The 27186-nt window shown below is 35.9% G+C and overlaps 1 protein-coding gene across 1 annotated transcript in view; it reads left to right on the top strand.

Moving 5' to 3' along the window:
• LOC106875922 (sperm flagella and cilia-associated protein 2) overlaps positions 1-27186 on the top strand; it is a 103197-nt gene that overhangs the window by 7838 nt on the left and 68173 nt on the right. Inside the window, exons 2-11 of the mRNA XM_014924237.3 lie at positions 2219-2321; positions 5056-5308; positions 5895-6112; positions 9315-9408; positions 17205-17284; positions 20985-21120; positions 22120-22308; positions 23761-23948; positions 25228-25396; positions 25617-25724. Coding sequence (XP_014779723.1) covers positions 2219-2321; positions 5056-5308; positions 5895-6112; positions 9315-9408; positions 17205-17284; positions 20985-21120; positions 22120-22308; positions 23761-23948; positions 25228-25396; positions 25617-25724 — 1538 coding nt within the window. The remainder of the gene's footprint in view (positions 1-2218; positions 2322-5055; positions 5309-5894; positions 6113-9314; positions 9409-17204; positions 17285-20984; positions 21121-22119; positions 22309-23760; positions 23949-25227; positions 25397-25616; positions 25725-27186) is intronic.

Below are 27186 nucleotides of genomic sequence, written 5' to 3'. Positions count from 1 at the left end.
TGTCATCTATTGCATTGAATTCTGCATTTTCAATAGAATATGCATCAGATACAGAAATAAATATCAGACTTACCAATTTATTATGTTGAATTAAATGTAACACTGTGGAGTTCCTGCACACAAAGAAAGACCACATGACTGATTAGTAGTATGATGTCGCTAACCATCACATTCCAACCTCTGGCCCACAAAAAAACTGTGTCTCATCTTTCTGTTGCTTCTATAACAGCCTCTACTTTCATGCCACCTCTACTCAGGCATGGAAAAGTGGATGTTAAAACAGTGATGATGATGTTGATGTTGCAGGCTGATGCCTCAACTGCAACCTTTTTCAGTTTGTAACCTTTTATTGGTGCCGACACTGAGTGGCTCCCTGGACCAGGTGTACGGGACCACTTACCATTTGATGGCATAGGTTTCAAGATTTTGTGCTGCAGTACTTGTGCTGGAATTTGAGAACTAATGAGAAGCCTTAAAGTTTTAAAATACCCTGATCAAAGACACGATAGGTTACATAAAGGGAAAGATGGGGACACTTGAATTGATATTCTACAGAATCTCCTTTGGGGTTTTTACATTTCTCATTTGGAATCATGCTGTCATACTGTGATTGCCGTTCTTTCTTCCAGAGTTATTTAAAAGGGAATAGGGTTGATCCAATCATATTCACCCTTTAGAAGAAAAGGAAATCAATATTGTTAAGAGAATGCCTGCCAGAATGAGCTTTGCCGCCTTTCATTCTTTTAAGGACAATCAAATATAGTCAATGGAAGCAGCTATCCATTAGCTCTGTGCTAATAATCGATATTTACTAAGGTGGCAAACTGGCAGAGTCGTTAGCATTATGTCAAGCAAAAGGCTTTGTGGCATTTCATCTTTCTTTACGTTCTGAGTTCAAATCCCACCAAGGTTGATTTTGCCTTACATTCTTTCATGGTTGATAAAATAAGTACTGGGGGGGGGGGGTGTCAATGTAATTGACTTACCCCTCCCCTGAATGTGCTGGCCTTGTGCCAGAAATTAGAAACTAGTAATCGATGTTATTAACAAACTCATTTAATCATCGTCATCATACATCTGCTTTCCATGCTGGCATGGGTTGGATGGTTGAACCAGCTTTTGACTGGGATTCATGCCTTTTATTCATGAGAACCTCCAAGACGTTATGAAACGTAGCTCTAAGAATACCAATAGCCTCGAACCATGACAAAACAGACTCTCCACCCTTCTCCTTTGGTTTGGGTCACCATTTATTCTAAAACATCTTTCAGCAAAAAGGGGAAAAAAAGTACATCTGCCTTTTTAAGCCACCTAAAGTATTCTTGCAATAAAGACCCAAAAATCTAGGGGGGTTTTTTCCCCACAATATTAAACATTGATGCTGCATGTCAACCAGGGATCCAGACCTACTAGAAACAATAATCAACCAAATCCTTATCAAATCTCTCTCTGCCAACTTGAAAAGAGAGAGACATGTTAAATAATTTACTCTTAAATATGAAGTACCTTCACCACAAGGTCTAGTCCTTATGGCAGTATAGTGGTGGTTTGTACGCCTCAGTGACCCTGAGAGCTCAGCTCATGCCAGTACAGTGCAAACTCCTGGCAAGGTTGCCCATGTGGGACAGATCAAAGGATAAAGGCCTAGCTGATATGGACCACCTCTTCCCAGGGATAACAATGGATTTGCATAGGGCCTACACCTCTACATAAAGAAAAAGACATTGATGACCATTCAAAACCAACAAGACCTGAGAAAGGGAAAGATAGTCGAATGTCGAGAACAGTGGAGAAAAGTCATTGATGGCGTTAGCTCCATTGGGAGAGAAGGGTTTAAGTGAATGAATGAAGTAGTTGAGAGGAAACCAGGCTTGTCATGATTGGAAAACATCTTTGATTATAGGTTTGCTCAGTCAGGGCTGACCTGGGGCTAAACCTCAACAATATCACAATCCACCGATTTATGGTATTGATTTTTTGATCCAAGGACGATGAAATGCAAAGTTAACGATTGCAAGAAGTGAATTCAAAACCTTTCTTGGTCTTCAGATCTGACTTCATATATAAATGAGTTCGATATTGGAGATTATGAAAGAAGGTGTGTCAGAATTCTGATAAAATTTCAGGAATTATAACTTCTAATATTCTTCCTTAATGATGAAATATTTATATGTTGATTGCAAGAATGTACAATGTTTGTTTTCTTTTTCTTTTCCAGATATCATCAATTTTTCATCTGTTTTTTCCAATGGTTACCTCATTGGCGAAACATTGTCTAAATATAAACTGCAGGATGATCTGGATCAATTTTCTCTACAAAAGTATGTTTCTCAAATCATCTCAATATATTTCTTATAATATTTTCATTTCAAACTTTTGCACCCCTCTGTATATAAATGTAAATAGAAATATACATATATTTAGAGTTCTTTAGAAACATGGTGTCCCTTAGCAGATAGCTAATATAAAGGAGATAAGCATTTCTTCATAATATTTGGCGTGATTAGAAATTTGAATTTGAAATTAAAGAAAAACAAAGAAAAAGAGGCATAGAATACACATGTTTAATTGCTTACTTTTAATGAAGTTCTTAAAATTTCTAGTCAGGAGTAATAATCATGTCGATCATTATTTCATTATTTTTAGAAATCTTCAGTCTGACATAATCAGAGGTAAATAAATTAAACAATTTATGAAGTGAGACATTTCTTAGAGATAGGAAATAATTACAGACTTTAGATCAATTGGATTGTAACAGAGTGCCCGATATACATGCATGTTCGCACACACGCATACTTACATATGTGTGTGGGTGAATATAATTTACTCTTAGTTAAGAAATGTTACTCATTTGCTTCTATTTGACCTGGCTGAAAATTGGTACCATTTCACATTTGACTGGGTGGTCTTAAAAGAAAAACCATCCAAATATACAAAAAAACAAAAAAACACTTGCTCAATTTGGTTTATTTTCCTCTGATCTCCTTAATTCCTTGAAGCCAGACCTAAGCCCCGGCTCTTAGCTCCCTCACATTCTACAGTCTGTTTCCCAATCTTTCTTTTAATTACTCTCGCTTCCTTCCGTCACTTCTCTTATTCTCTTTGTTTCTGCGTCTCTCATATATACCTTACTTCACAGTAATCTTTTAATCTTTTCTCTGATGGCTTATCTATAATTTCTCATTTCAGTGAAATTCTCCTGATACCATTAAACAGGATTGTTTTGAAATGAGAAAATACCAGGCTTAATAGAATCCTTTGTCAGTCAGTTATTTTTTTTATTATGGCAAAGCAACATAATTATTAACTGCAGAAACAACAGTTGTTTTTGTCTTTCAATATTTCAAGATAATGTGTCATTATACATTGTCTATAAATTGAAGTTGATTTATTTTGTTGCAACATAGTTTTTCCTATACAAAGATTCTTTTGCAAAAATGTTTCACATTGTATAACACCAAACATAAATGAACAACAAGAATATTCCTCACCGATTCTTCAAAGACAGTTACATTTTGGGTTTGATAGAATCTTGGCCCTGTGTTTCTCTTTAATTTCTCCTAAGGATCTTGTCCATAGAAATTTGTCACTACCTTTCTTGATCATTCCTTGGGCACCTGCAACAACAGGGATAGTTTTGGTTTTTAATTGCCACATCCTAGACATCTCAGTCTAAAGGTCCTTATATTTCAAGTTTTTCATATTTTAATATTATTATTATTATTATTATTATTATTATTATTATTATTATTATTATCATTGTCATTATCATTATTATTATTATTGAGTGCGAGAGCAGTGCATGCCATCAAAATGACACTGGGATAAAATATACAAAGTCCAGGATACCCATCATAATGGAATGGGATTTAAAGGAGCTTGGCTATTATTTCTAGCTGGATGAGTAACAACATAGAAGTTTCCTTATTAGGTCATGATCTGTCCTATTGTGGCTGATGAGGAAACTGGTCTCTAATGGCAATACCTTTAGAGCATTTAAGGACAGTTTCCAGCAGCTGTCTATTTCCCATACCAGATTGTCATTCAAAGTTTTTTTCTTTTCCTTTCCATGGCTGCAGTTTCTTATTTACTTGATTCAATATGAAACCCATACAAATACAAAAATCTTAATTGATTAAACATCTGTTTTGGTTTAGCAAATTGCCAACAACAACAACAACAACAGCGACAGATATATTTTTGGAATAATGTTTTCATGAAATGTTTGAGTCGTTGCACAACTTGGACTTCTTTTGAACAAGACTCAAAATAATGTATTACATCGCCTGAATATATAATGAAATGTCTTCAGAATCTGAAAAAAATTTTCTTTCCAAACAGTAATTTTATATGCTTTTTTTGCTATAATATTATAAAGAAGTTATTGGTTTCTTACATTGAAAAAATAAGACTGTGTGACACATCCGTGTCTTTCTCAAAGCATTAGTGACATCATTAGTGTTACTAGAAGCTATTGTATTCAGTACATCTGTAAGAAAGTTGCTGTTTCCAAGATATAGGGGAGATTTTATGTTGTTGCTATGAATAACTATTATCATTTATTTTATGTTGGCTGCAATTGAGTTCACTGATGATGAAGAATCTTCTGGCTGTCACCATCCCATCATAGGTTGATGATGCTGGAACATTTCCCTGTTTGTCCGGCATCTCCCTAAGAAAACAACACAAAATATTGAATAAAAATTGCCTCCTCTCATTCTAACAAGCCTCTGTCTAATAGGTTTAATAACAATTTGGAATCTGTAATTCCCCAAATGGTATACAACATTCCATTCATAGATCTGTTTGATTAGTCCTGATCCAGGGGAAGTGGGGGCAGCAAAACAACAACAACAATTATTGTTTCACTTGTTGCCATCTTTCTAAGCTAGGTACAACTTCTATCTCTTCATTGCATCATCATGATGGGTTTTTTTTTCTTTTTTGTTATATGTTGTTTCAAATAAAGATATGAATCTATGTGACATTGGTGATGCTTTTGTGATGTCACTGCATGATCAGTGAAAAAAGTATAATTTCTCTTGTTGAATTTAGTACGATTGAAGGACGCCTCAACAATTTCACTCGACTTGAGCCATCTCTTCACAAACTTGGTTTGCAGTTTGATACAAATACAGCTCGTGATATCATGACCGAAAAGCATGGTGCTGCTACAAATCTCATGTATGAATTATTTGTTGTTTTGAATGGTAAGAAATCGAAAAGCAAACCTGTCGTACAAGAAAGCAATCAGATGTCAGTTACACAATCAAGACTTTCTCACATTGAAAACAGGATTTATAATGAGGTAGGTTCTTTTTTCTGCTAAGCTACATGTAAATACAAAATGTGAAAATTATGAGTCATCCACCCAGCCATCTTCAATTCTCTGCCCCTATTTTCTCTCTATCCACCTTCTTATACCCTGAGAGCACACCCTGATACCTCATCTCCATCGTCCTTTCTCCCCTTCCTGCTGGGGTAGCCCTTTTTCTCCTCTACAGCAAGTAAACATGTTTCTGTCCCGCTTTCTACTTTAACATCTCTTCTCCTGTCACAAAACAACCTCTCTCAATATCGCTACCCCCCAACTCTGTGGAGGGGGTCTTGTCTTGCAAATTACTTGGTGACCCTACTAGTGCTGGTGCAATTCAAAAGCACCCAGTACACTTTGTGAAGTGGTTGGCATTAGGAAGGGCATCCAGCCAAATACGGATGTTAAACAAAATGCTCTTGCAATGTTTAAGACATAAGTATTTATTAACGTGACCATGTGTAAGAATGTAAAGAATTCGGTACCTGTCTTTCTGCTGCATTTCTTAAAACTTCCTCCTCTTCCCCTCTCTCCGCTTGTATTCTAGCATCAATAATGTTTGTAATTTGTGTCATTTTAGCACATGAATCTGCTAATTCCAAGAAATCTGACTCAGTCTCCTAGTAATACCACTAAATATTTTCGTGAGAAACAAATCGAAAAAGAGAAAATAGCTTTCAAAGAAAGGTTTCTTGCTGAAGAACACATCAAAATGGAGACCAAGAAACAACAGGAAATACTACATGAACAATCTCGGCAACTACGACTTCAGCAAAGTGAAGCTCTTGCTAAACTGAAGTGAGTTTGGCTTTTTGTTTTAGAAAATTTCTCATTTGTAATAAGAACCTCTTTCTGCATAGAAACAGGGGGAAAAGAAACAACAAACAAACAAAAAAAAAACCAACCAAATAATCTTTATACGACTCCATTTATTTAAGTTTTGCTGTACAAAAGGTAACAGTAATTACTATGTTAGGAATAAAATCAGAAGAAACACACACTGAGACATAAGATATAGGTATTGACTAACACTTTGGTCACAATCATTTAATATCCCACAAAAACAACTAAATGCTAACCCTCCACATCTTATCTTTCCAATATGAGAAGGTTTCAACAAGCTTTGACTGATTGGTAATCCTCTGTTTTCAAATATAATAAATAAAATGGCTCATGTTGGTGCCACATAAAAGGCACCCAGTGCCACTCTGTAAAGTGGTTGGCATTAGGAAGGGCATCCAGCTGTACCCAGGAACCGGTACCACAAAGCATCATCTTGCCCCCAACTCTTTAACACTCCTACCATGGTTGACACTTCTTTCATGAGCCCCTGAAAAGATGAAAGGCAAACTTGACATCAGATGGATTTGAACTCAGACTGCAATATTGCTGTGCTAAGTTTGTTTGATTTTGATACACAAGTTTACTAAGGAGGTAAATCCATATGTTTCATCCATCTCTGCATGTGTAAACTAATTAAAGTAATTAAAATTAATAAGATACGTTGGTCTGTATAAAACATTAGTATCAAAAACAAACACAGCTAATATGGCAGAAATTTATTTAATCAAATTAATTGCCTCGAATGCATCAGATATTCAAATTGGTGTATCTGGTTTAATAAAACGATTAATAATCATGATGTGAAATTCCCTCTGATGCTGGTCAGTTAAGAGAAGGCAAGTATGGTTGCATGGGAGGCAGTTAATTGAAGGGAGAAATGTAAACATGTTTGGAAGTATTAGTCTAGCTGATCCCTCTTTTATGGTCCACAGGGAAATTGTATAAACACGACTGATGAATGTATCTAATTAGTTTTAATTAGCTTGCACATGCAGTGACAGCAGCTAAAAGTCTATGGATTTACCCCACAGCCAACTTTAGTGTATTTATGGACATAGCAAACAAAAAGGATTGGTTAGCTTAAAACACCACTACATGCGTTTCAGCAGCATGGTTATTTTAACCAATGCAAAGTACATTACATAACATACATTCATACATATCAGCATAACCACCTTGTTTCATCAGGTGATATTCAGCCATCATTTGACGGAAGACACATGAAGGTGCTTCAAAGTTAATTTACCAAGGTCCATTCAATCCCCATTACATTTTATTTAACACATACATGCTCACACACGACCTGTATTAGACTCTTCACTTATACTATTATCAAACCGGGTGTCTAACTATGGTCCTTCCATAGCACTTACATAATCTTGCCTGCCATCTTGGGTCTTCTGGATACCAAAACCTCCCATATATATATATATACACAAACACACACACACACACATATATAAAGAGAGTTGTAAGTGGTATTATGAGAGACTGTTGAATGAAGAGAGTGCATGGGAGTGAGAGTGTCTGCTGCAAGTAGAGCCAACAGAGGGAGCAGCCCTCTGCTATCCAAGTTGATAGCAGGATGGTGAATAAAGTGGTTAAGGATATGAAGACAGGGACGGCCCTTGGTCCATCAAGAATCACAATTGAGGTGCTTAAAACATTTGGTGGAGTAGGATACAAGCTGGTCACCCAGTCATAGCCATGACTAGTGTAGCAGTATTATTGTCAACGGCTGCAAGAAACAAAGCCAGCTTGCTTTAGTGGTTGTGCAGTGTTAGTTGTGTGCATGAGCGATGGAGAATAAATAAGGTGAAGGGGAAACTGGACATAAGAGTAATCAGGTGTGCAAGAGAGAAGATTCTATTGGTGTGGACAGGTGAGGTGTATGGAGGAGGACAGGTGAGGTGTATGGAGGAGGACAGGTGAGGTGTATGGAGGAGGACAGGTGAGGTGTATGGAGGAGGGCAGCTGCATAAAGACGTGCCATGTGCTTACTGCAAATGAAATTTGTGGAATAAGGAGAGTGAGGAAGACAAAACAGAGTGATGAAGAAGACAGAACAGAGGCTGCTATGCTTCATCGAGAAGATGACAAAGGACTGCATTGACTGATGGTGGTATGTAATATGGGAGAAAGTCCAATCACCTATCCAGCTGGCATACACTGGATGCTAAAATTATATCACGTATATTTGTGTGTGTGTGTGTGTGTGTGTATTATATATATAATTAAATGAGGCAGCTCTCTAGATATGGCACCTCTCTAGTGCTGACACTACATAAAACACACCCAATGCACTCTGTGAAGCGGTTAGTGTTAAGAAGGGCATCCATCTGTAGAAGCCATACCAAAGCAGATCCCAACCCATACCATCATAAGAAAACAGACATTAAATAATGATGAGGATGAATTTCAGTTCAGCATTATTCCTCGTTATTTTACATTAACAGTGGTGGGAATAAAGTAGTGTGTTACTGACGTGAAGATTTCAAAGTTTACTCTTGACAGCTGCTGTGTTTTGCCACTAGGCTCAGCTTATAACTCTATTTGCTCCAGTTTGTCTTCATGGTTGAATGATTTGCAGTCAGCTGTAGAAACAATTGCTGTAATAAAAAGCTTATCAGATCTAAACTGGTAAAACAGGCTTGTATATATATATGTATATATATATATATATATATACACACACACACACACACACATTATCCTGGTTTTAAGGGTATCACGAAAGGCCTGGTTGGAGGCCCAAACCGTCTGAATTTTTTTCAAGGGCTTAGAAAGATTGAAGGACTGCTGAAATAACTGTGTGAATCTCAGAGGGAAATATGTTGAATAAAATCATAATTAACTGATCCTCATCCTGTATTTTCTGTCACCCAAAGCCAGGAACTTTTCAGCACCCACTCGTATATATATTTTAATATTTTGTTTACACATTGTGATGCTTATAACCTGCTGTTAGAACTCAATATACATATGTTCTAGGCTGATACTCAAGCATTGCACCTTGTAGCAGAAACAGCTGTAAGCTAATAAGATTCGTAATATAATTGTTTATTTCCTTTATCATCCCAATTTCTTATGTGTGTTTGTGTGTGTGTGTGTGTGTGTGTGTACATGCTGTAATGACAAATCTTCTTTATTTATCCAGAGCTAGTGACAATGACATTTATAAGAGACTTACCTATCCTCCAGCACAGCCTCTCTCAAACATTCATTTGAAGCGAAAGCAACTTGAAATTCAGGTAACAAATTCTTTAAATATTGAGAAATTATTTGAATCTTTTTTTGTTATTAACAGTTACTCCCATTAAAACTGCAAATAACCAGCCATAAAACAGACATTGGAACCTGGTGCAGCTCTCTAGCTCACCAGCTCCACTCAAACTGTCCAACCCATGCCAGCATAAAAGCAATGGTGGTGGTAGTGGTGTAGGGGGAGGTTTTCACTGTTGTGCCCCTCCCCGCCACATACACTCTTTTCGTTTTTACTCTTTTTATTTTTTTCTTCAAACTTGTATAACTTTCTTCTTTCTTGTTTTTTTTTTTCAAAAGATATCATATGGTCTCAGACTTTTTAGATGGCGATTTAGTATATCTCCCTTAGGGAGAGTTACTTGTTTTATCCTGTGGGAGATGGACTTTCATTCACTAAGCTTACATCCACACTTTGAAATTAAGCCCTGGTCCCTTTGATCAATGTAGTTTGCTACAAATAAATTAGCTTCAACATTTATTTTTATATTTATTGTTCCAAGGAAGGAATATTTGCTTTATGTCTTCTGAAACAATTTCAAGTCATGTCCTTTCTCTCTTTTATCAGTTTTAGGTAAAACTTTGCTCCTCTGTAGACAGGCATGGCTGTGTGGTCAAGAAGTTTGCTCTTTTGTGTCCAGTGCCACAGCATGGCACCTTGGGCAAATGACTTCTACTAGAGCCACAGGCTAATCAAAGCCTTGCCAGTAGATTTGGTAGATGGAAGCCCATCGTGTGTGTGTGTGTGTGTTTGTATCTCCTTGTTTTGAAATAATGTGATAGTTGTAAACAAACGTCACTGTCATACAAGCAGGGTTGTCCATTTGTAATATTCTGTGACAACATGCCTGGCTTTTGGAGAAATATTATTTTGCTTGGAAACAGGTGAGAGTGGATCACACAAAAGATATATAGGTGTAGAAAATCTGCCCTAATAAATTCTATCTGAGTATGGAAGCATGCATGGAAAAGTGGACATTAAATGATGCTGATGATGATGATGCATCCACTTTCACATAAACCCACCCATTGCACTCCTCTCTTCTCCCTCCTTTGACCACCCCTTCATAATAGACACACATGTTAAGCACCCACTCCACCTGTATTTTCCAGACCATTCACTGCATCAACATCACCCAATTTTACCTCATTTCCGGTTGAGGAAAAACATTGATAAAAAGTAACATAATTGAAAAAAAAAAAAAAGAACACTCGAGAAGAAAGAAGAAGAATGGTGTAATTTTTAAAAGAATGAAAAAAAAATTGCCTGCATTTAATGTAGGACATTGTGATAAATTGTAAAGCCATTGGACAATTACTTTATCACATTATAACACTATCAGAAAAAAGTTGGTATTATGTTGTGACAAAAGCAGAAAGTCAGGTTCAGTGAGTGTCTTCAAGATGGGTTAGAATGGAAAGCAAAATAGAATTTTGTGTAGGAAAGGTGGTGGGGGTGGCGACAGTGGCTGGGGGGGGGGGGATGTTGATGGTCGTGATAATAATGAGGATAACTAAATTAACAATAATGTAATTCTGATTTTTATTTCGTAAATTGATTTCATTTCAAGAAGTAGAAAAAAAAAAAAGGAAAATAATCCATTTTGTTTAAATTATTGAAAGTTGCTAATTATTGGAAATTGATGAGAACATTGACATCCTTTCAATCAGAATACATATCCACAAAAGTTTGTCATCCTATGTTTTCTTTCATCTCACGCTCCTTTTCTACCCATCTCTTGATACTCTTCACCAACTGGGTCTTTTCGGTGTCTTTTTGTCTTTTTTTGAATATTGCAGTTACTGCTGCCAATACCGCAACTGGACCCCACCACCACCACCACCACCACCACCACCACCACCTTCATCATTGCCATTATATTCTTGATGCTATTATCTATGTCTAATGCATTTTTCTTAGAAACATTCCTTTGTATGGAGAAAATCATTTTGTTGTCAGGAAATGCAATCATTCACATGCTGTCCTTGGCATCTTAAGACATATTAACTCTTTACCTGGTATTCCCCACCTGACATCCACCCCCACTCCCACCCCACAAATTGATTAACTTTACCTGGGAGTCATCCACACCCACAATGATTGAGTCTCTACCTGGAATCTCTCACTCCCACACCATACATTGATTAAGTTTCTACCTGGCTTCACACAGACATTCATTCTCTACCTAGTTCATCATCATCATCATCATCATCATCATCCCCCCCCATCATAGTTTAACATCCACTTTTCTCTGCTTGCATGGGTCAGACAATTTGTTGAGGCAGATTTTTTATAGCTTCCTATCACCAATATGCTCTGTATAAATATAGAATAGATTGGATGGTCACAGTTGGAAGAACTTTGATCTTCGGTCTGCTCATACAAGCTTCACTTGAGGCTAATTAACAACAAACTTATTTTACACCTTGCATTCTAGATTTAGGGTGTTGTCTGTCTTTAATGTTCCACATTTCTTCATAACCATTGTAGGGAGTCAGGCGAATGAGGGTGTCTCTAAGTGGTAGCTCAATCTGCTAGAAATAAAAGCCAAATCTTCTTAAACTCTCTCATCTTAAAAAAGAAATACATTAGATAATGCAGAGCTAGGTTCTCTGCACTTAGTAAAAAAAAGGTGGGATGTCTTTAATCATCAATCTGCTCAGTCAAGAGTTAACTAAGGTTAAACAACAACATCGGCAACCATTGTATTTGAGTTGTTGTGATTATTATTGAATTAGCTTTTGAGAAGAGTTTTTACAAACAGCCAGTTGCCTACTTCATTGTGTTTCATTTACAAAACCAGCAATGTTTATGTATTTCTTGATTTATTATTATAGGAATGGTTGATTCTGCTTTTACTCAGTCTTCCACTTAATGAGCTTCCCAGCATGTTGTCCACTGCATTGAGACAGAGTTCTGTAATGTTCTCAACTCACACCGTTTCTTAATCTCCACTGCCAATTCTTCAGCTGAATTTATTTAGCACAAACTTTTTCTCTTTCATCAAAATGTCTGATTTAAAAGCCCCATGCATACTTTCAGATGAGAAATATATTGTTCTGTTTCCTATTGTTAATGACTAACAATTTACAATAATACAAGCTGAAATTTTTTAACCTTTTTGATGCCAACCTACATGAAACTGCCTCTTGTTATATTATACAGAAGTTTCAATTTTAAACTGTTCATATTTAAATTAAAAACAGGCAGTTATAGTTTATGTAAGAACCCTTTGTTAAGTTAGTAGGTTCCAAATATTAGATGAATAATGAATAATAACTCTACTAAATTCCTTCAAATTCTTGATTTGTTTAAAATGTAGGTTCAATTTATATTCATTGTATTAATTACATATATAACATGTATGTATATGATGCATATATATTACAAAACCACATTAAAATACAAATCCTAAACTGAAGATTACACAACCATGAGCAAAGAGAGAGAATAAAAAGAAGTAAAAAAAAAGAGGAAAGAGAAAGAAAAAAAAACCTCAATTCAACACCAAGTGACTAAGTTGGTCGCACATGACAAGGTTCAATGGAACCTACTGAAGCAAGCCAGCATGCTTGCAGTATTACCACAGGTGATGGCGAGACTAAGGCATCAGAACAGCCAAGCACCTTGATGCTATTGTATGTCTGTCTTAACTGCACATCCATGTCTTGTACTCATGTGTCCATGTGTGTGTATAAGTAATCAAGCATCATCATCATTTACACTTTGATGTGCACTTTGCTATAATGGCATGGATGGGGGCAAATATGTCCCTACACATGGTGTTTCCACTTGACTTTTTTGTGAGGCTCAGAATCCTTCAATCAAATTTCACCCCTTCTGTCTCCATCTTCCTTGATATTTCTCTTCCATATGAACCTTCTGCATTCATCATTTAACCAACTCTCATTTTCCATACGCACCACATCCTCATCAGTGCAGTCTTCTGCACTGATGTCTTTCATATGCAGTCTTCTAACCGATTGCACTAATGTCTAGTTTTATTTTCCGGCCCCTTCTTATCCATCATTGATGCATGCTGATGTGATGCAGCCACTGGAGCATGACTGTTTTCTCTCCTTTTTATCATCCAGAAAAAAAAAATCGTTATTCGAAATAAATAATGAAAGAAATCATTGATGTCATTGCATGAAACAAACCTCCATCACTTTCAACAATCAGTGTTTCCTGTGATGTTTTACCCCCTGCACCAGAGAAATGTAGAATATGTACAAGTTACAAGATGACTATACTTTTAGAGTACCATGGAAGGTACTTGGTACACTATTTGTATTCTAAGCATTGGAAAGTTTCTGTAGAAGGGGTTGTAATAAGAGACACTTGCCCAGGTACTGTGCGGTGGGACTGAACTCAAAGCCACATGTTTGCAAAGTGAGCTTCTTCACCACATGACCAGGCCTGTGCCTAGACATATAAAGATCAATAAAATAAACGCCAGGTTTGAGGCTAAGTGCTGCGGTGGATATGTTTAACTAAATCCTCGACGACTGTGCTCCAGCATGGCCACAGTTCAGTGACGAAAACAAAGAAAAGAATAAAAAAATAGGATTGTATTTTGTTGTTGTTATTGTTTAGCCCAAGGCCAAACCTGATCCAGTAGTCTTATGATCGAAGTCATCTTAACTATGGCCATCATGTCATGTTTAGATCTAGAACTATATTATCCAGTGTTTCTTTCCGTGTTTTAAATTGAGTAGATTTGACTGCTATTTATAGCATTTTAAGTGACCATGGAGAGGCACCCTCATTGGTTCATGTTTTCTTTTTGTTTTCGTTTAGTCGTAAGAACATAGACATGAAGGTAATGAAACTTTTATTGTAAATAAACGAATGCCTTCTGTGCATCTGTTCAAATGTTTTATTTTTTTTATCGAAGTAATCATGAATGAGATTATAGTTCAGTAATTTCATATCTTGCTTTAATTATCGAGTCTTCTCCATATTTCACAATGCCTCAAGCAAACTACAATTCTCTCCTTTTATAGTTTTTTTTTTGCTTAAAAAGTATTTGCATCAACTTGTTATCCTCATTTTGTTGCTTTTCAGCTGAAATATATTTATTTTCTATAAGATTGTTTATTGTCTTCATGGTTAACGACCCTTAATTAAGGTCACTGATAAATATTAAAGCAGCAACTTATTTACGATTCCTTAACCCTATAGCATTCAGATTAATCGGTGAAATGTTATGCTCATTGTTCTAAATTAACCATGCATTATCCCATAGCATAAATAGTGCGATGATGTGGATGTATCATTTTAGAATGACATTGTAGGATAGGTGTGAGAGGCTGAATCTGGCCAGTTTCAACATAGAAAAAGGTAGAATATTTGAACCAGAAATGGCTGGTTTAAATCTTTCTGTTTGTCACACACACACACACACATATCTATCTACACATAGTACACACATACACACGCATGCATGTGCACACTTGTGTGTTTGTGCATGCAAGTGTATGTGTTTGCTGTGTGTTAAGAACCATAACATATCTATTGCAAAGCAATCAATAAGCCCTCATGTGTGTGTGTGTGTGTGTGTGTGTGTGTGTGTGTGTGTGTGTGTAATTGTTAATGGTTAATAAATACCAATATTTTTTTTTTAGCCTGTCTTCATGTGTGCTTTTATTCAAAAGACTTGTCTTGGATTGTAGATATGAAATGACAAGGAACCAAATAGTAATATGAATCCTTGTTTATATATAGAACAGAGTTACTAAAATGATTAAGTTATTTATAGTTAGTGTTGGAGTATATTGCTGAGGAAATATATTATTAAAAAGAGGGCGGCTATGATATAAGAACAATATTTATATTTCCTCTGGTGGAGAGTTCCATCATAAATATCAATCTCCCCCCCCCCCCCCACCGTCTCTTTTCATTACAATATTTGTACAATTAGTCTCTCTGTATTAATTTATCTAATGAAGAAAACAGCTTTTAAAATTTCCAAATGTGCTGATGCCTCTTCACCACCACCACTTCCATTCGTTCTTTTCCTACTGGAGTAACCATTAATCTCCTCCACAGCAAGACAACTGTTCCTGTCTCCCTATCATCACCTGGCATAAAAGCATCTCCCTCAATTCTATTCCTCATCCCAGCTGAAGGGTCTTTGTCTTGCAAGGATCTTGGTGACCTCACTAGTGCTGATGGCACCCAGGACACCCTGTAAAATGGTTGGCATTAGGAAGGACATCCAGTTATAGAAACCTGCCAATGCAGACATTGGAGCTTGGCACAGTCCTCTGGCTCACCAGCTCCCCTCAAACTCTCCAACTGATGCCAGCATGGAAAATGGACATTAAATGGTGATGGTTCTCTACATAAATTTGCTTTTTGTCAAAGAGCCAGTACATACTTTTAAAACCCTTCAACTGCTTGCCCTTCAACTGGTGGCTCCATGATCATCTGTGAGTAGTTTTTATTATTGGGACCTCAAAATCACTTAATATTTGTGTTTTAGATATGCATGTTTTCTAAATAAATACCTGCATCATTTCCCCATCCTCTCCTTCTCTTCTTCCTCTATCTCCTTTTCTTTTCATTTGAATGTCCTCTCTCTGTCTTCTTCCCCTCTCTAGCCCCATCTCTTTGTATCAAATTTAGACAAGTCCCTGTGATTTCTTTTTCTGTTTTTCATTCCTGACTGAAGCCATTCGCTATCACTCCATTTGCTTTTGCTCTTGAGACATGCATTAATTGTATAGCTTCCCATTCCCCATTCATGAAATCCTCCTCATCAACTCTTTTCCAACCAGCCAATGACTTATGTAAGAGACAGCTGTATAAGATAACAGTGTTTTCTCCCACTTGTGCAAGTTCAGAACATTTGCTATATTAAGAGCCAAACTGTTGCAGTTGTTTCGCTTTTAGCTTTTAGCTCTTGTAAATTAAATTGTCTCCTACAAGAATTGGATAACTTTAAACATTTCATTTCTTTATCTCTGGTCTTGGTAAAGTGTTGGATCAAATTGATTCCACTCCTTCACCTCACTCACTTAACTTCTCTACACCCTTTGCTCAAAATTCACGACACTGTTAGATACAGAACCATTAAAGCATTGGATCAGATACCTTGTGGTATTTATTCTTGTTTGTTCCATTCTGTGTTTAAATTCCACCAAGGCCAGTTCTGCCTATTTTTTTTTCTGTCTCTGGCAGATTTGTTAAATAATACTTTGCCGGTTTTGTTGCAGTTCTTCACATTTTGAGTTCAAATCCTTATTGAGGTGAATTGGAAGAACTGGTGGAATGCCTTGTGGTATTTAATGGTTTAACTTTGGTCCTGAAATGAAGTCACACTTTGGCCAACTTTGCCTCTGATTCCCCCAGAATCGATAAAATAACAAGCAGTCATGTACTGGGGTTGATATAATCAGCTGTGCCTCCACACTGAACTTCTGGTTGAGTACTACATATGAAATCAATATTATTATCATTTCTGAAGCAACAGCAACAGTGGCAGTGGTGGTAGTAGTAGTAGTAGCTGCAGGGACGGCAGTGGTGGTGGTGGAGTTGGTGGTGATGGTGGTGGGGTTGGTAATGGTGGTGGTATTTGTAGTAGTAGTAGTAGTAGTAGTAGTAGTAGTAGTAGTAGTAGTAGTAGTTATATACAGAGAAGAAGAGAGTAAAACTGGTTGCTGAGTGGAGATACCTGATGGAATTTATTCTGGGAATAATATTTCTCCCTTGATAAATAACTTTGTATAAGTTCTGACAAATAAATTCTTACCTTTGTGTTTATTTGTGTTTCTTTTCTAGGAAGCTATGAATGATATTAACCAGTTTGATAAGAAATTAGAAAGTGCTGCTGTAAGTCTAGACATCGACACGAAAGACATGTATGTTCCACTTTGAATACTTCTTTTCATCTCAATTCGAACAAAATTTGTCACTTCAGCTTAATGGAACTATTCTGGGTTCTGTTATTGGCTTTTACATCGGAGAAGAACATATACAGAAAAGCTGTCGTTCACAAAGCTTGTTGTACATTATTGTTACTACGAGTAAAACTTAATTGACTCCATTAGAAATATATGTTGCTAAATAATGTTGTTGAGATGGCAAAAATAGGAGACTGTTTTCATTTGCTTTACTCAAGCTCTCCACTCTCCGTGGAGTATCAGCCATTGATGATTTCTCTCCACTGTTCCCCGAGGAAAGGACTTCTTCTCTCGGGTCTTGTTGGGTTTTGGGTTATCATCAAGACTTCTTTAACTTTGCTGTTTTCTGTGCAGAGGTGTTGGCCCTATTCAGATCCATTTTTAATTCTGGAAAGAGGTGATTCATAATAGTTTGGCCTCTCTCCTTTGACCTGTCCAGCATGGAAGGCCCTGGCATGGTTCTCAGGGTCATCAAAGTATACAAGTCACCACATTGCAACAAGGACTGCTGGACCTTGCGGTGGACAGTTTTTCAATGCAATAACCTAAATCCTTCTTTGTCCTGTTTTTAAAATGTACTGAGAGTATCTCTCCTTTTTAAATATCCCCCCTCAGGATTGATGAAGTGAGCATCAATAATGTGTGTCGGGGGGGGGGGGCAGGGTATACAATAATGTAGATGTATAGAAATTGAAATAATACTTGATAGCCCCCTGCTACAAAATCTAGTCATGTATCTAAAACAAGAAGCAATTATGTAATTGTTTGTGTTTAGTTCGTTTGAAGTTGATCTCCTTTGTTCCACTTCCCTGAAAAGTGGAGTGAGAAGAATTTGTTGAGAGGACCAATGTCTCAGCCTTCATAACACTCATTCTCATCCCTCCCTCACTGCACTTGGCACCAATGCAGGAGTGTAGCTCAGAGATCTGGATGTTTCTCCATGTTCCCTTTCTTGTAACTTGAGGCTATGCTCTGGCACCTTATCACTACTATCTTTATCCATCCTTCTGGCTCCACTCCACCCATATATAATGCAGGTGGGCTATGAATCACTTCCACAGCAATTATTGTTGGCCCTCCTATCATATATTTATCCCTCAACATCTTGTGTAAAAGCCCCTCCCTCTCAGCTATTCCCCTTCTTATTCAAGGAGACTCCTTAGTTTTGCAAGTTACAAGGTGACCTCACTAGTACTGGTGCCATGCAAAAGGAACCCTCTACACTCTGTACAGTGGCTGCCATTAGGGAGGGCACCAAGCCTTAGAAACCATGGTAAAATTGAGACACTGGGGTTAGACCTGGTCCTCTGATCCTTAGATTCTACCCATACCAAATGGAAAGGAGATGTAAAATGTGGATGAGGAAGCTGATATTGAATATCTACATTTCAGATAAGGCTCTAAATATACTGCCATCACAAGCAGCACACACACACACACACACACACACACACACACACACACACACACACACACATGCACATGCACACACACACATGCACATGCACATGCAGTTAAGATACTTAATATCATTTTGTCACACAACCCATCAAACTCTGGAATGAAAGATAACATCATTATGTCCACATCAATCATCATCCGTTTTCCATGCTGGCATGGGTTGGAGGGTTTGACTGAGGACTGGCAAGCCAGGAGGTTGCACCAAGCACCAGTCATCATCATCAACATCGTCGTCATCATCATCATCATCGTCATTATCATCGTCTTTGTTGTCATTGTCATCATCATCATCGTCGTCATCATCATCGTTGTTGTCATCATCATCATCATCATCATCATCATCATCATCATCATCATCATCATCATCATCATCATCATCATCATTTAGCATGTTTTTCCATGCTGGCATGTGTTGGATGGTGTTTATTTTGTCAGATGCTAAAACATGTTTTTCTCTTCTGTTGATAATCAATTGTACTCAGCATCCAATTTCCCCTTCTTCTTTCAGAACTAATCAATTGAAAGTGAACTGAGTTTAAGCTCGCACTCAATTGATTTGTTGATATTTCATGCTTAATGATTTCATATAATTGTTCCGGCCTCATTCTCTCATCTTAATCATCATCATCATCATCATCATTTGATGGCCTCCTTCTTTCATCTCTCATCTCTCTCTTTCATCCACCCTCATTCTCTCCTCCTTTCACATTCTCTCATCTCATTCTCTCATCTCCCTCATCTTTCTCGTCCTCTTTCATTCTTTCATGTTTCTCATTCTCTCATCTCTCTCGTTTTTCTCATCTCTCTCATTCTCTTATTCTCTCATTCTCACATTCTCACATTCTCTCATTCTTTCATTCTCATCTCTCTCATCTTCTCTCATTCTCTCATCCTCTCTCATCCTCTCTCATTGTCTTCTCTCTCTCTCCCCCTCTCTCCCCCTCTCTCATTTTATTCATTCAATGCATGCTGTTTTGCTTTCCATTTATCTTTTATTTATTGAACCTGTTTCAAGAACATCAAAGCCACACTTGGAAACGGTTTCAAACAACATCACTTCTACATTCAGCCAACTATTTTTACTGCAGTTTTCATGCATTAACATGTAGTAAATAGATATGATCATAAATTCAGGTGGAAATTGATTATGTCAGTGTCAAGGAGAAGACACCTGGTATTGATTGATCATAACTCCAGTCTTGCAGTGTCTTCACAAGTTTAGGAAACTCAACTAAATATGGCTCTGTTTAGCAAAACTCGTAATCATAACGAAAGTATGAAGTGAGAAAGTGAATGAAAAATTTGCACAAGAAGTAAATATGATTTGAGATTCATATTTAGTTCTTCAATAACCCTAATAGTATTAAGGCTAGAAAGACAGGTGAGGTGAAACAAATATCAAGCACATTGTTTAACACTGCCTTCACCAATAAGAACACGGATGTTGTTCGTGAGCAGAATATTAGCTTTGACAGCTTCTATTTCTTTGATTGAGTTGTTGCAGCTGACAGTGTCTAAGCCAGCTCATGAATATATCATTTTGGCATGACAACTCTATCCATACTTGCTAAAGGAAAATGGAAGCATTTGGAAATGCCATTGTCAACTTACTTTAAACAGACGTACATTTGTTTGTTTGTTTGTTATATTGCTAGGATCCTTTTTGGAGCTCAATACTGAAGATACAGGTTCAATAATGGAACCGATTGGAGAAAATTATTATTTGGGAATTAATAAATTAATTCTTTCTAATTTTGGTCCAAGATCAGCAACTTTTAGGGGTGAGGGTAAGGCAATTCTATCAACCCCACTGCTTAACTGATATTTATTTTATCAACCCCGAATGGACAAAAGACAAGGATAACCTCAGTGGAATTCGAACTCAGAACATAAAGAGCCAGAGGAAATGCTGCCAAGAGATGTTACAATGATAATGATTATTGAAGATGATTATCACCATTTCATTGATAACAAAACACATCATCATCATCATCATCATCTTCATGTTGCTTTTTAAATCATTCTTATCTTTATGTGAACATGTCAATTTAATTTTGTTTTTCTTTATAGAATCAATAATTTTGTTACATAAACTTTCTAATGGTTTTCTCGTTTCAGTTTTTTTTTTCCACTTTGTTTTTGTTTATCTTCTTTTTAATTTAGTAATAATAACGTCATTAAATTAATTTCCAAACAGCATTAAATATTCTGGTGATACTTATATTGCTGACATTACCAAACGTCTTACAGAAGATAGATTATCACGAGAAGACCTTGAGAAAAGAAGACGTAAAGTATTGGTTAGCCAACAGCAAGCACAAGATTCAATTTGGGTATGGAATCGGACCAAAAACGTTTCTTTTATTCTCCCATTTAATTCATTCGATGTCCAGGATAAATTCTTTTATTCTTTATTCTCTTATTGTATGGAGGCCACGCTGGAGCATAGCTTTCAAGGGTTTAGTTGATGATATCAACACAAGTATATATTTCTAACTTATTCTTTTACCTTGGTTGAATTTGAACTTGGAATGTAAAGCTAAATGAAATGCTGTGCTAACAGGTCTACCAGTTTGCCACCTTATTATTATTATCATTATCATTATCATTATTATCATTATCATTATCATTATTATCATTATCATTATTATTATTATCATTATTATCATTATTATTATTATTATCATTATTATTATTATTATTATTATTATTATTATTATTATTATTATTATTATTATTATTAATAATAACAGAATGGTCTTAAAGTAAAAAGATTTGAATTAATCAAGAGAGAGAAAGAGAGAGGAGAGAGAGGTAAATAATAAATGTATAGAAAAGCCTTCCATTGGTAATTTGCATATTGTTGTCATATGTGATATATTATTTGCATGAGTATCATATACAGTGTATATTACTACTACTACTACTACTACTACTACTACTACTACTACTACTACTACTACTACTATTATTATTATTATTATTATTATTATTATTATTATTATTATTATTATTATTATTATTATTATTATTATTATTATTATTATTATTTATGATATCTACTATTATATATAGATATATACATATATAGTTATATACATACATAGAAATATATATATGTGTGTGTGTATGTGTGTGTATCATATTGATATTCTTTTTGTTCTGCTGACGAGGTAAAAATCAGCCAGAACATTTGTCTAACTGCAATAAGCTGCTGCATTCTTGACATTCCCTGTCACATCATTAAACAACTCTTATAATAGTCACAGACTCAATGACATGAATAATTTTTCTAATACTCACCCCACCCCATCTCCAATTCTTTTCTGAAGCTTGCATATCGAGATAAAGTGCTTGTAAACAGAATCTTGAGGCAGTCACAGCAAGAAAAGAAGATTGTTGTGCAGCTTCTCCAAACACGTCAGCAAAAGAACATTATTATGAAAAATCGAATGTTTCAGGAGAAACAATATCAAGAACGCCGTGAGAAAGATTTCCTTGATGCTTTGAACAAAGAAGCCGTAAGTACATGTGCCATGTTCTCCCAAGAAATAAGAATAATTATTAAGTTATAATTTTCTAAGCTGTTTTGTGCTTCTGGCCTATGGACGTTTACACTTTTCTTCTTTCTATCCATTTTTGCTGCCTCCTACTATTCTTCCTGCAAGGATTGTTGAGGTAGAGTCCTTGGGCACCTCCTTCACGGGGTCACATCAAAAACAACTGTCATTGAAGATTCTGGCTGGATTCCCAAGCAAGACTGACTGAGATCAGGGATATTGTCCCACCATCTCATTCTTGTGATCTAACCGTAGGTCTCCTGCCAGTTGGATTGGCTTGAAGAATCTGTCATGCGATTGTTTCCTGCGACATTCTAACCATATGTCTGTAGTACTGGAACTGAATGCAGAAAAGTAGGAGCTTGACCTGGGAGAGGCTCCCTGATCCCTCAGCTACTCACCCAGTCAAGTAATGTCTCTCCAGAGATTCTTTGGACGAACCATATTTCGGTCACTTGTATTCACAATTCTACTTTTTCAGCTATTACTCAACATTCCTAACAAAAAGTGAGAATTGCCATTGAAAGTGGAAAAGTGTCCATAAAAACAACGATGATGAAATCTTTGAATCCACCATCTTCTACCAATACATATGAATAGATATTTATTTAGTAAATGTTCGTTATTTATGCATCAAAAGTAATGTTAATTCTAATAATGCAGTACCTTTTGATAGCTTAATTATTTTCCTTATGATTGTGATGTGGTCTAAACTGCTCAGCAATGAGATATCTTTCTATTCATAATCTGATTTTTTTGATTGCAAAGGTTTTCTTTGATGTTCAAAGGATTTTGATGCTGGTGTGAAGACCACAACTTACCAAATTACAAAATGAATCTCTTTTTGCATTAAAGATATCTTTTATTACCATATTTGATGGGGATAGATGAGGGGTTGGTGAGAACTGTACAAGCCATGTCCAAGGATGCTGTCAGCAGGGTGACAAGTCAGCAATGTGTATGGCAACAAATTTAGTATACAGGTAGGAGGTCACTAAGGATCAGTTCTCATCCCCCTCTTGTTTATCATAGGCCATGACAGAGGGATTTCAGACTGGTTGCCCTTGGGAGCTCCTCTATGACCTTGTTCTTATAGCTAAATCTCTAGAGAAGAAATTTCATTAGTCTCTTACCAGCCATTCCAGTTTTTCTCACCATCACTTGTTACAGTCAACTCTTCCCTCAGGAAAGTAAAGGAAGAAAACATTAGATAATGTAGCCCTAGATACACAATGTCAGAAAGCGTAATAGTTGTAGGTTTAACGTCTTTGACCATTGCTCTGTCTTGATTGAGGCTGGCTTGAAACTAAAGCAATGACCACCACCACAGCAACAATAGCTGCTGCTGCTGAAAAGATGGAAAACCTTTTCCTTTTTTTTTACTTTAAATATTTCCTTTGCTGCTCTTTCTAGGAACTCCTGCGTCTTGCTAAAGAAGAATATGCTGATCAAGTTTTGAAAGACATTCGCTTCCACGAGAAAGTCAAAGCTGAATACAAAGCAGAAAAATATCGAATTCATTATGAACTCTGTTTTGAAATTTTATTACAAATTCTTGATATTGTCTGCAAAATTTGTGATTATAGAGCAATATCGAGCAGGTAGGAATATATTAGCTTATTTATTATAGGTTTTATATTTTAAAATCTGTTGGCTATATTCACGATATTTAATAAGTCATGCTGCTGCTGCTACTGCTGCTGTTGTTTGCCCTCAGGTCAGCTCCAGATAAGCAAACCTCTGTTCAAATGAATATCAGTTGTGTCTCTCCTCTCAATTTTGTTTCTCAGCATATTGTATCTAGGACCATATTATTCGATATTTCCCTCAGATATAGTGTATCTAAGACTACACTATCCAATGGTTGCTTCCTTTTTAAGATGGGGGTGGGTGAGTGATTGGGGATGGGGATGGGGTGGTTGTTTACTGGTTATATCGAGCCTGCTTCCTTGTTCATTTCAATGAATACATTTTGACTCAATAGGCTGCTACAATAGGTGCCAATGCTCCTATATTCCAAAATGTGTGATACAAGCATCTTTCCTGTTGGAGGAAACATCATAGACACATTTAATATAATAAAAGAGTGAGTTTCTACATGACTGCTAGAAACAGTAATCAAATGTCCCTCAAGTCATACTCTGCTCTCTTGCATAAAGAAGGACACATGAAATAATCCCCCTAAAAATGACTGGAATGCTTTTGGTCATAGCTTTACTCAATAAGGTTGACCAAGGCTTCAATAATAGCCAGGGTGAGTTTTAGTACATTGTTGTGCCTCAGGAGTAGTCACCTGACAAGCTAAAAATAGCAGTCAGTATCCCTCAAATTACATCTTGATGTCTTAAGAATGGTTAGACATATTGGATATTAATGTAGCTCTGACTATACAAAATGATGGGATGGTCACAACCGGAAAGCCTGTGATCATAGGGTCTGCTTGGTCAATGCTGACAAACTGCTTAGCCACAACAATTATAATTACTAAGATTTATTTAATTAAATTATTTTCAGTTAAATTATTTTTTCTTAAATATTTAAAAAAATACACTTTTCAGACAATAACAATTTATTATTGCTAATTGTAATTTCTTTGTAATTGATTGCTGAGGTTAATTTTTAATTTTACTGACAAGAAAATAATATTTATAAGGGCAAAACAGCCAGTCTTTCTGCTGTTTCCATGGCTGTGTTCAAAATATTACCGTCTCGTCTGTAAAATATGAAACACATTCGACGCTTCCAAAGTTTGTTTACAAAATGTTATTATTAATTTTTAAGTTTTAATTTATTTTTTTTTATAAGTAGAGAACAGAAAAATTTTTAGATTGAATGAATTTGTTTTTAATAATTGTTTGTCTGTCTTTGATACTTGTGCAGTCTGTTGCCCCAGAAACTAATGAGGGAATGGAGGACTCTCTTTATTAAAGGAAAACCGTTGTATGCGAAATCTGAAATCAAAGATGTTACAGAGTCAGAAGAAGAAAATCTAAGAATAGAAGAGGCTAAACAAGTCTTGTTGGATGAGGAAGATTTCAAGGATTATAAGGTTTGCCTCTTAATAAATACTTTTTTGTACAATTCCTAATGATAACATTGAATGGCTCTAAAGGCCTACCAGATTAAAATAGGAACGAAAGGGGTCCATTGGTAAAAAATGGTTGAGAACCTCTGGTTTAGATTGTGAAATTTTTGTTAAAATAAAATGTAAAGAATTGTTGTGGTATAATAATAAACCAATAAATTTGATCTTTTTATTGCATTCACAGAATATGGACCATGACTGGCTGCTCGAACCTGATAAACCAAAACCTCGGCACAATCCGGTTGTGGGACACATCGTTAATCGTCTATTGACTTTGTTGTACCCACCTCCAGTAAGTGTCATTCACTTTCTTTGGTCACCTGTTTCTGTCAAATATAAACCTATTTGGAAGGAAGAAAGAAAATACAAACCAAAAAGCAAATTCTCTATCCAAAATTGGAACTGACATTATTTAAATTTGATGAGTAGCACCTATAATTATTAACGCTATCATTAGTTTCTTTTGGTAAATTATTTAGGGTCAGAGTTGTATCATGTAGAGAAATAACTGAAAGTTTGTATATTTATTTTTGGGTAATACTTATACCCAAACTGCACGTTCAGTTCAGTAGCAAACCCTCTCACAACAACTACTGCTGCTGCTGCTAAATAGAATTTATATTCTTTTTTTGGTAATATTTTTATAGTATCTGTTTGAGCAGATTTTATCTTCAATAGTAAACTGAAGGAACCATGAAATATTTTTATAATTACTTTTGCTGTAAATCCTTTCCTTTCAGAGGATTCATTTAGGTTGAAAAAAATATATACTCAACTGAATGAATTTTCTATCGAGAATCTTCTGTGCATCTGAATATATTCAATGTTTTTTCTGTTATCACCATTAGGCTTTCAATTCATTCTGTTCAAAAGTGAAAATAACTTTGATTCTGCAGGTTTTAAAACATTTTAAACATTATTTTATTTTGTCAGTAATTAACCAATGGTTAGGGTTAATATACTAGTCTTGGATCATGTGTCCAAAAACAAATCATTGTCTTTGAGAAATTCACTTATCCTATTTGCTTATCATAAAAATGGATCTCGTATTGTGATTTTATGACATGTTAAGAACAGAATCTACCTGTTCTAAGAGCACTTCTACATTTGTTCTACTTGCTTCATTTCTGTTTAGTAAACAAAAGATATATAAAATTATAAAAATATATTTCCAGCTGATTTAAAATAATCTAATGTAATTGATTATTTTGTATATAATGTATGTGTGTGTATATAATGTGTGTATGTGTGTATATACACACTAATATTGAACAATGAGAACGAGTGCTCAACACTGTATTGGTGGATAAATATTCTTTATTTGTGAGTTAACAAGGCTACCAATGGTTTCATGTAAAGAGGAATCTCTTAATTATCAAGTCAGGAATGTTGGAACTTGTTTACATTTTGGATGAGAGTACTTAGAACATATATATGTATTTATATGAGAATATATATATATTGTGGCATAATGGCTATGAGGTTAAGGTACTGGACTGCTGACCATGTAGTCACACGTTCATATCTTATTAGTGCCCATAGTGTTGTGTTTGTGAACCAGGGACTTAACTGCTTCAGTTTCCATGACAACAGATCCTACTCCTTAGTTCATAGCTTAGTGTTTCATGTTAAAATGGTTGTTCAATTCTAAAAGTAATTTCTGCTCAAAAAATGAATGGAAAGCAAGTCAAAATATGTTGAAAAGTTTTTTAATGCATTTTATTGAATTCTTTTATTTACAAACTCTTCAGTTT

This window comes from Octopus bimaculoides, chromosome 18 (genome assembly GCF_046866305.1).
Source record: "Octopus bimaculoides isolate indiv1 chromosome 18, ASM4686630v1, whole genome shotgun sequence".
In the NCBI taxonomy this organism is placed as follows: Eukaryota; Metazoa; Mollusca; class Cephalopoda; order Octopoda; family Octopodidae; genus Octopus; species Octopus bimaculoides.
This window is presented reverse-complemented; position numbering and strand designations above follow the sequence as displayed.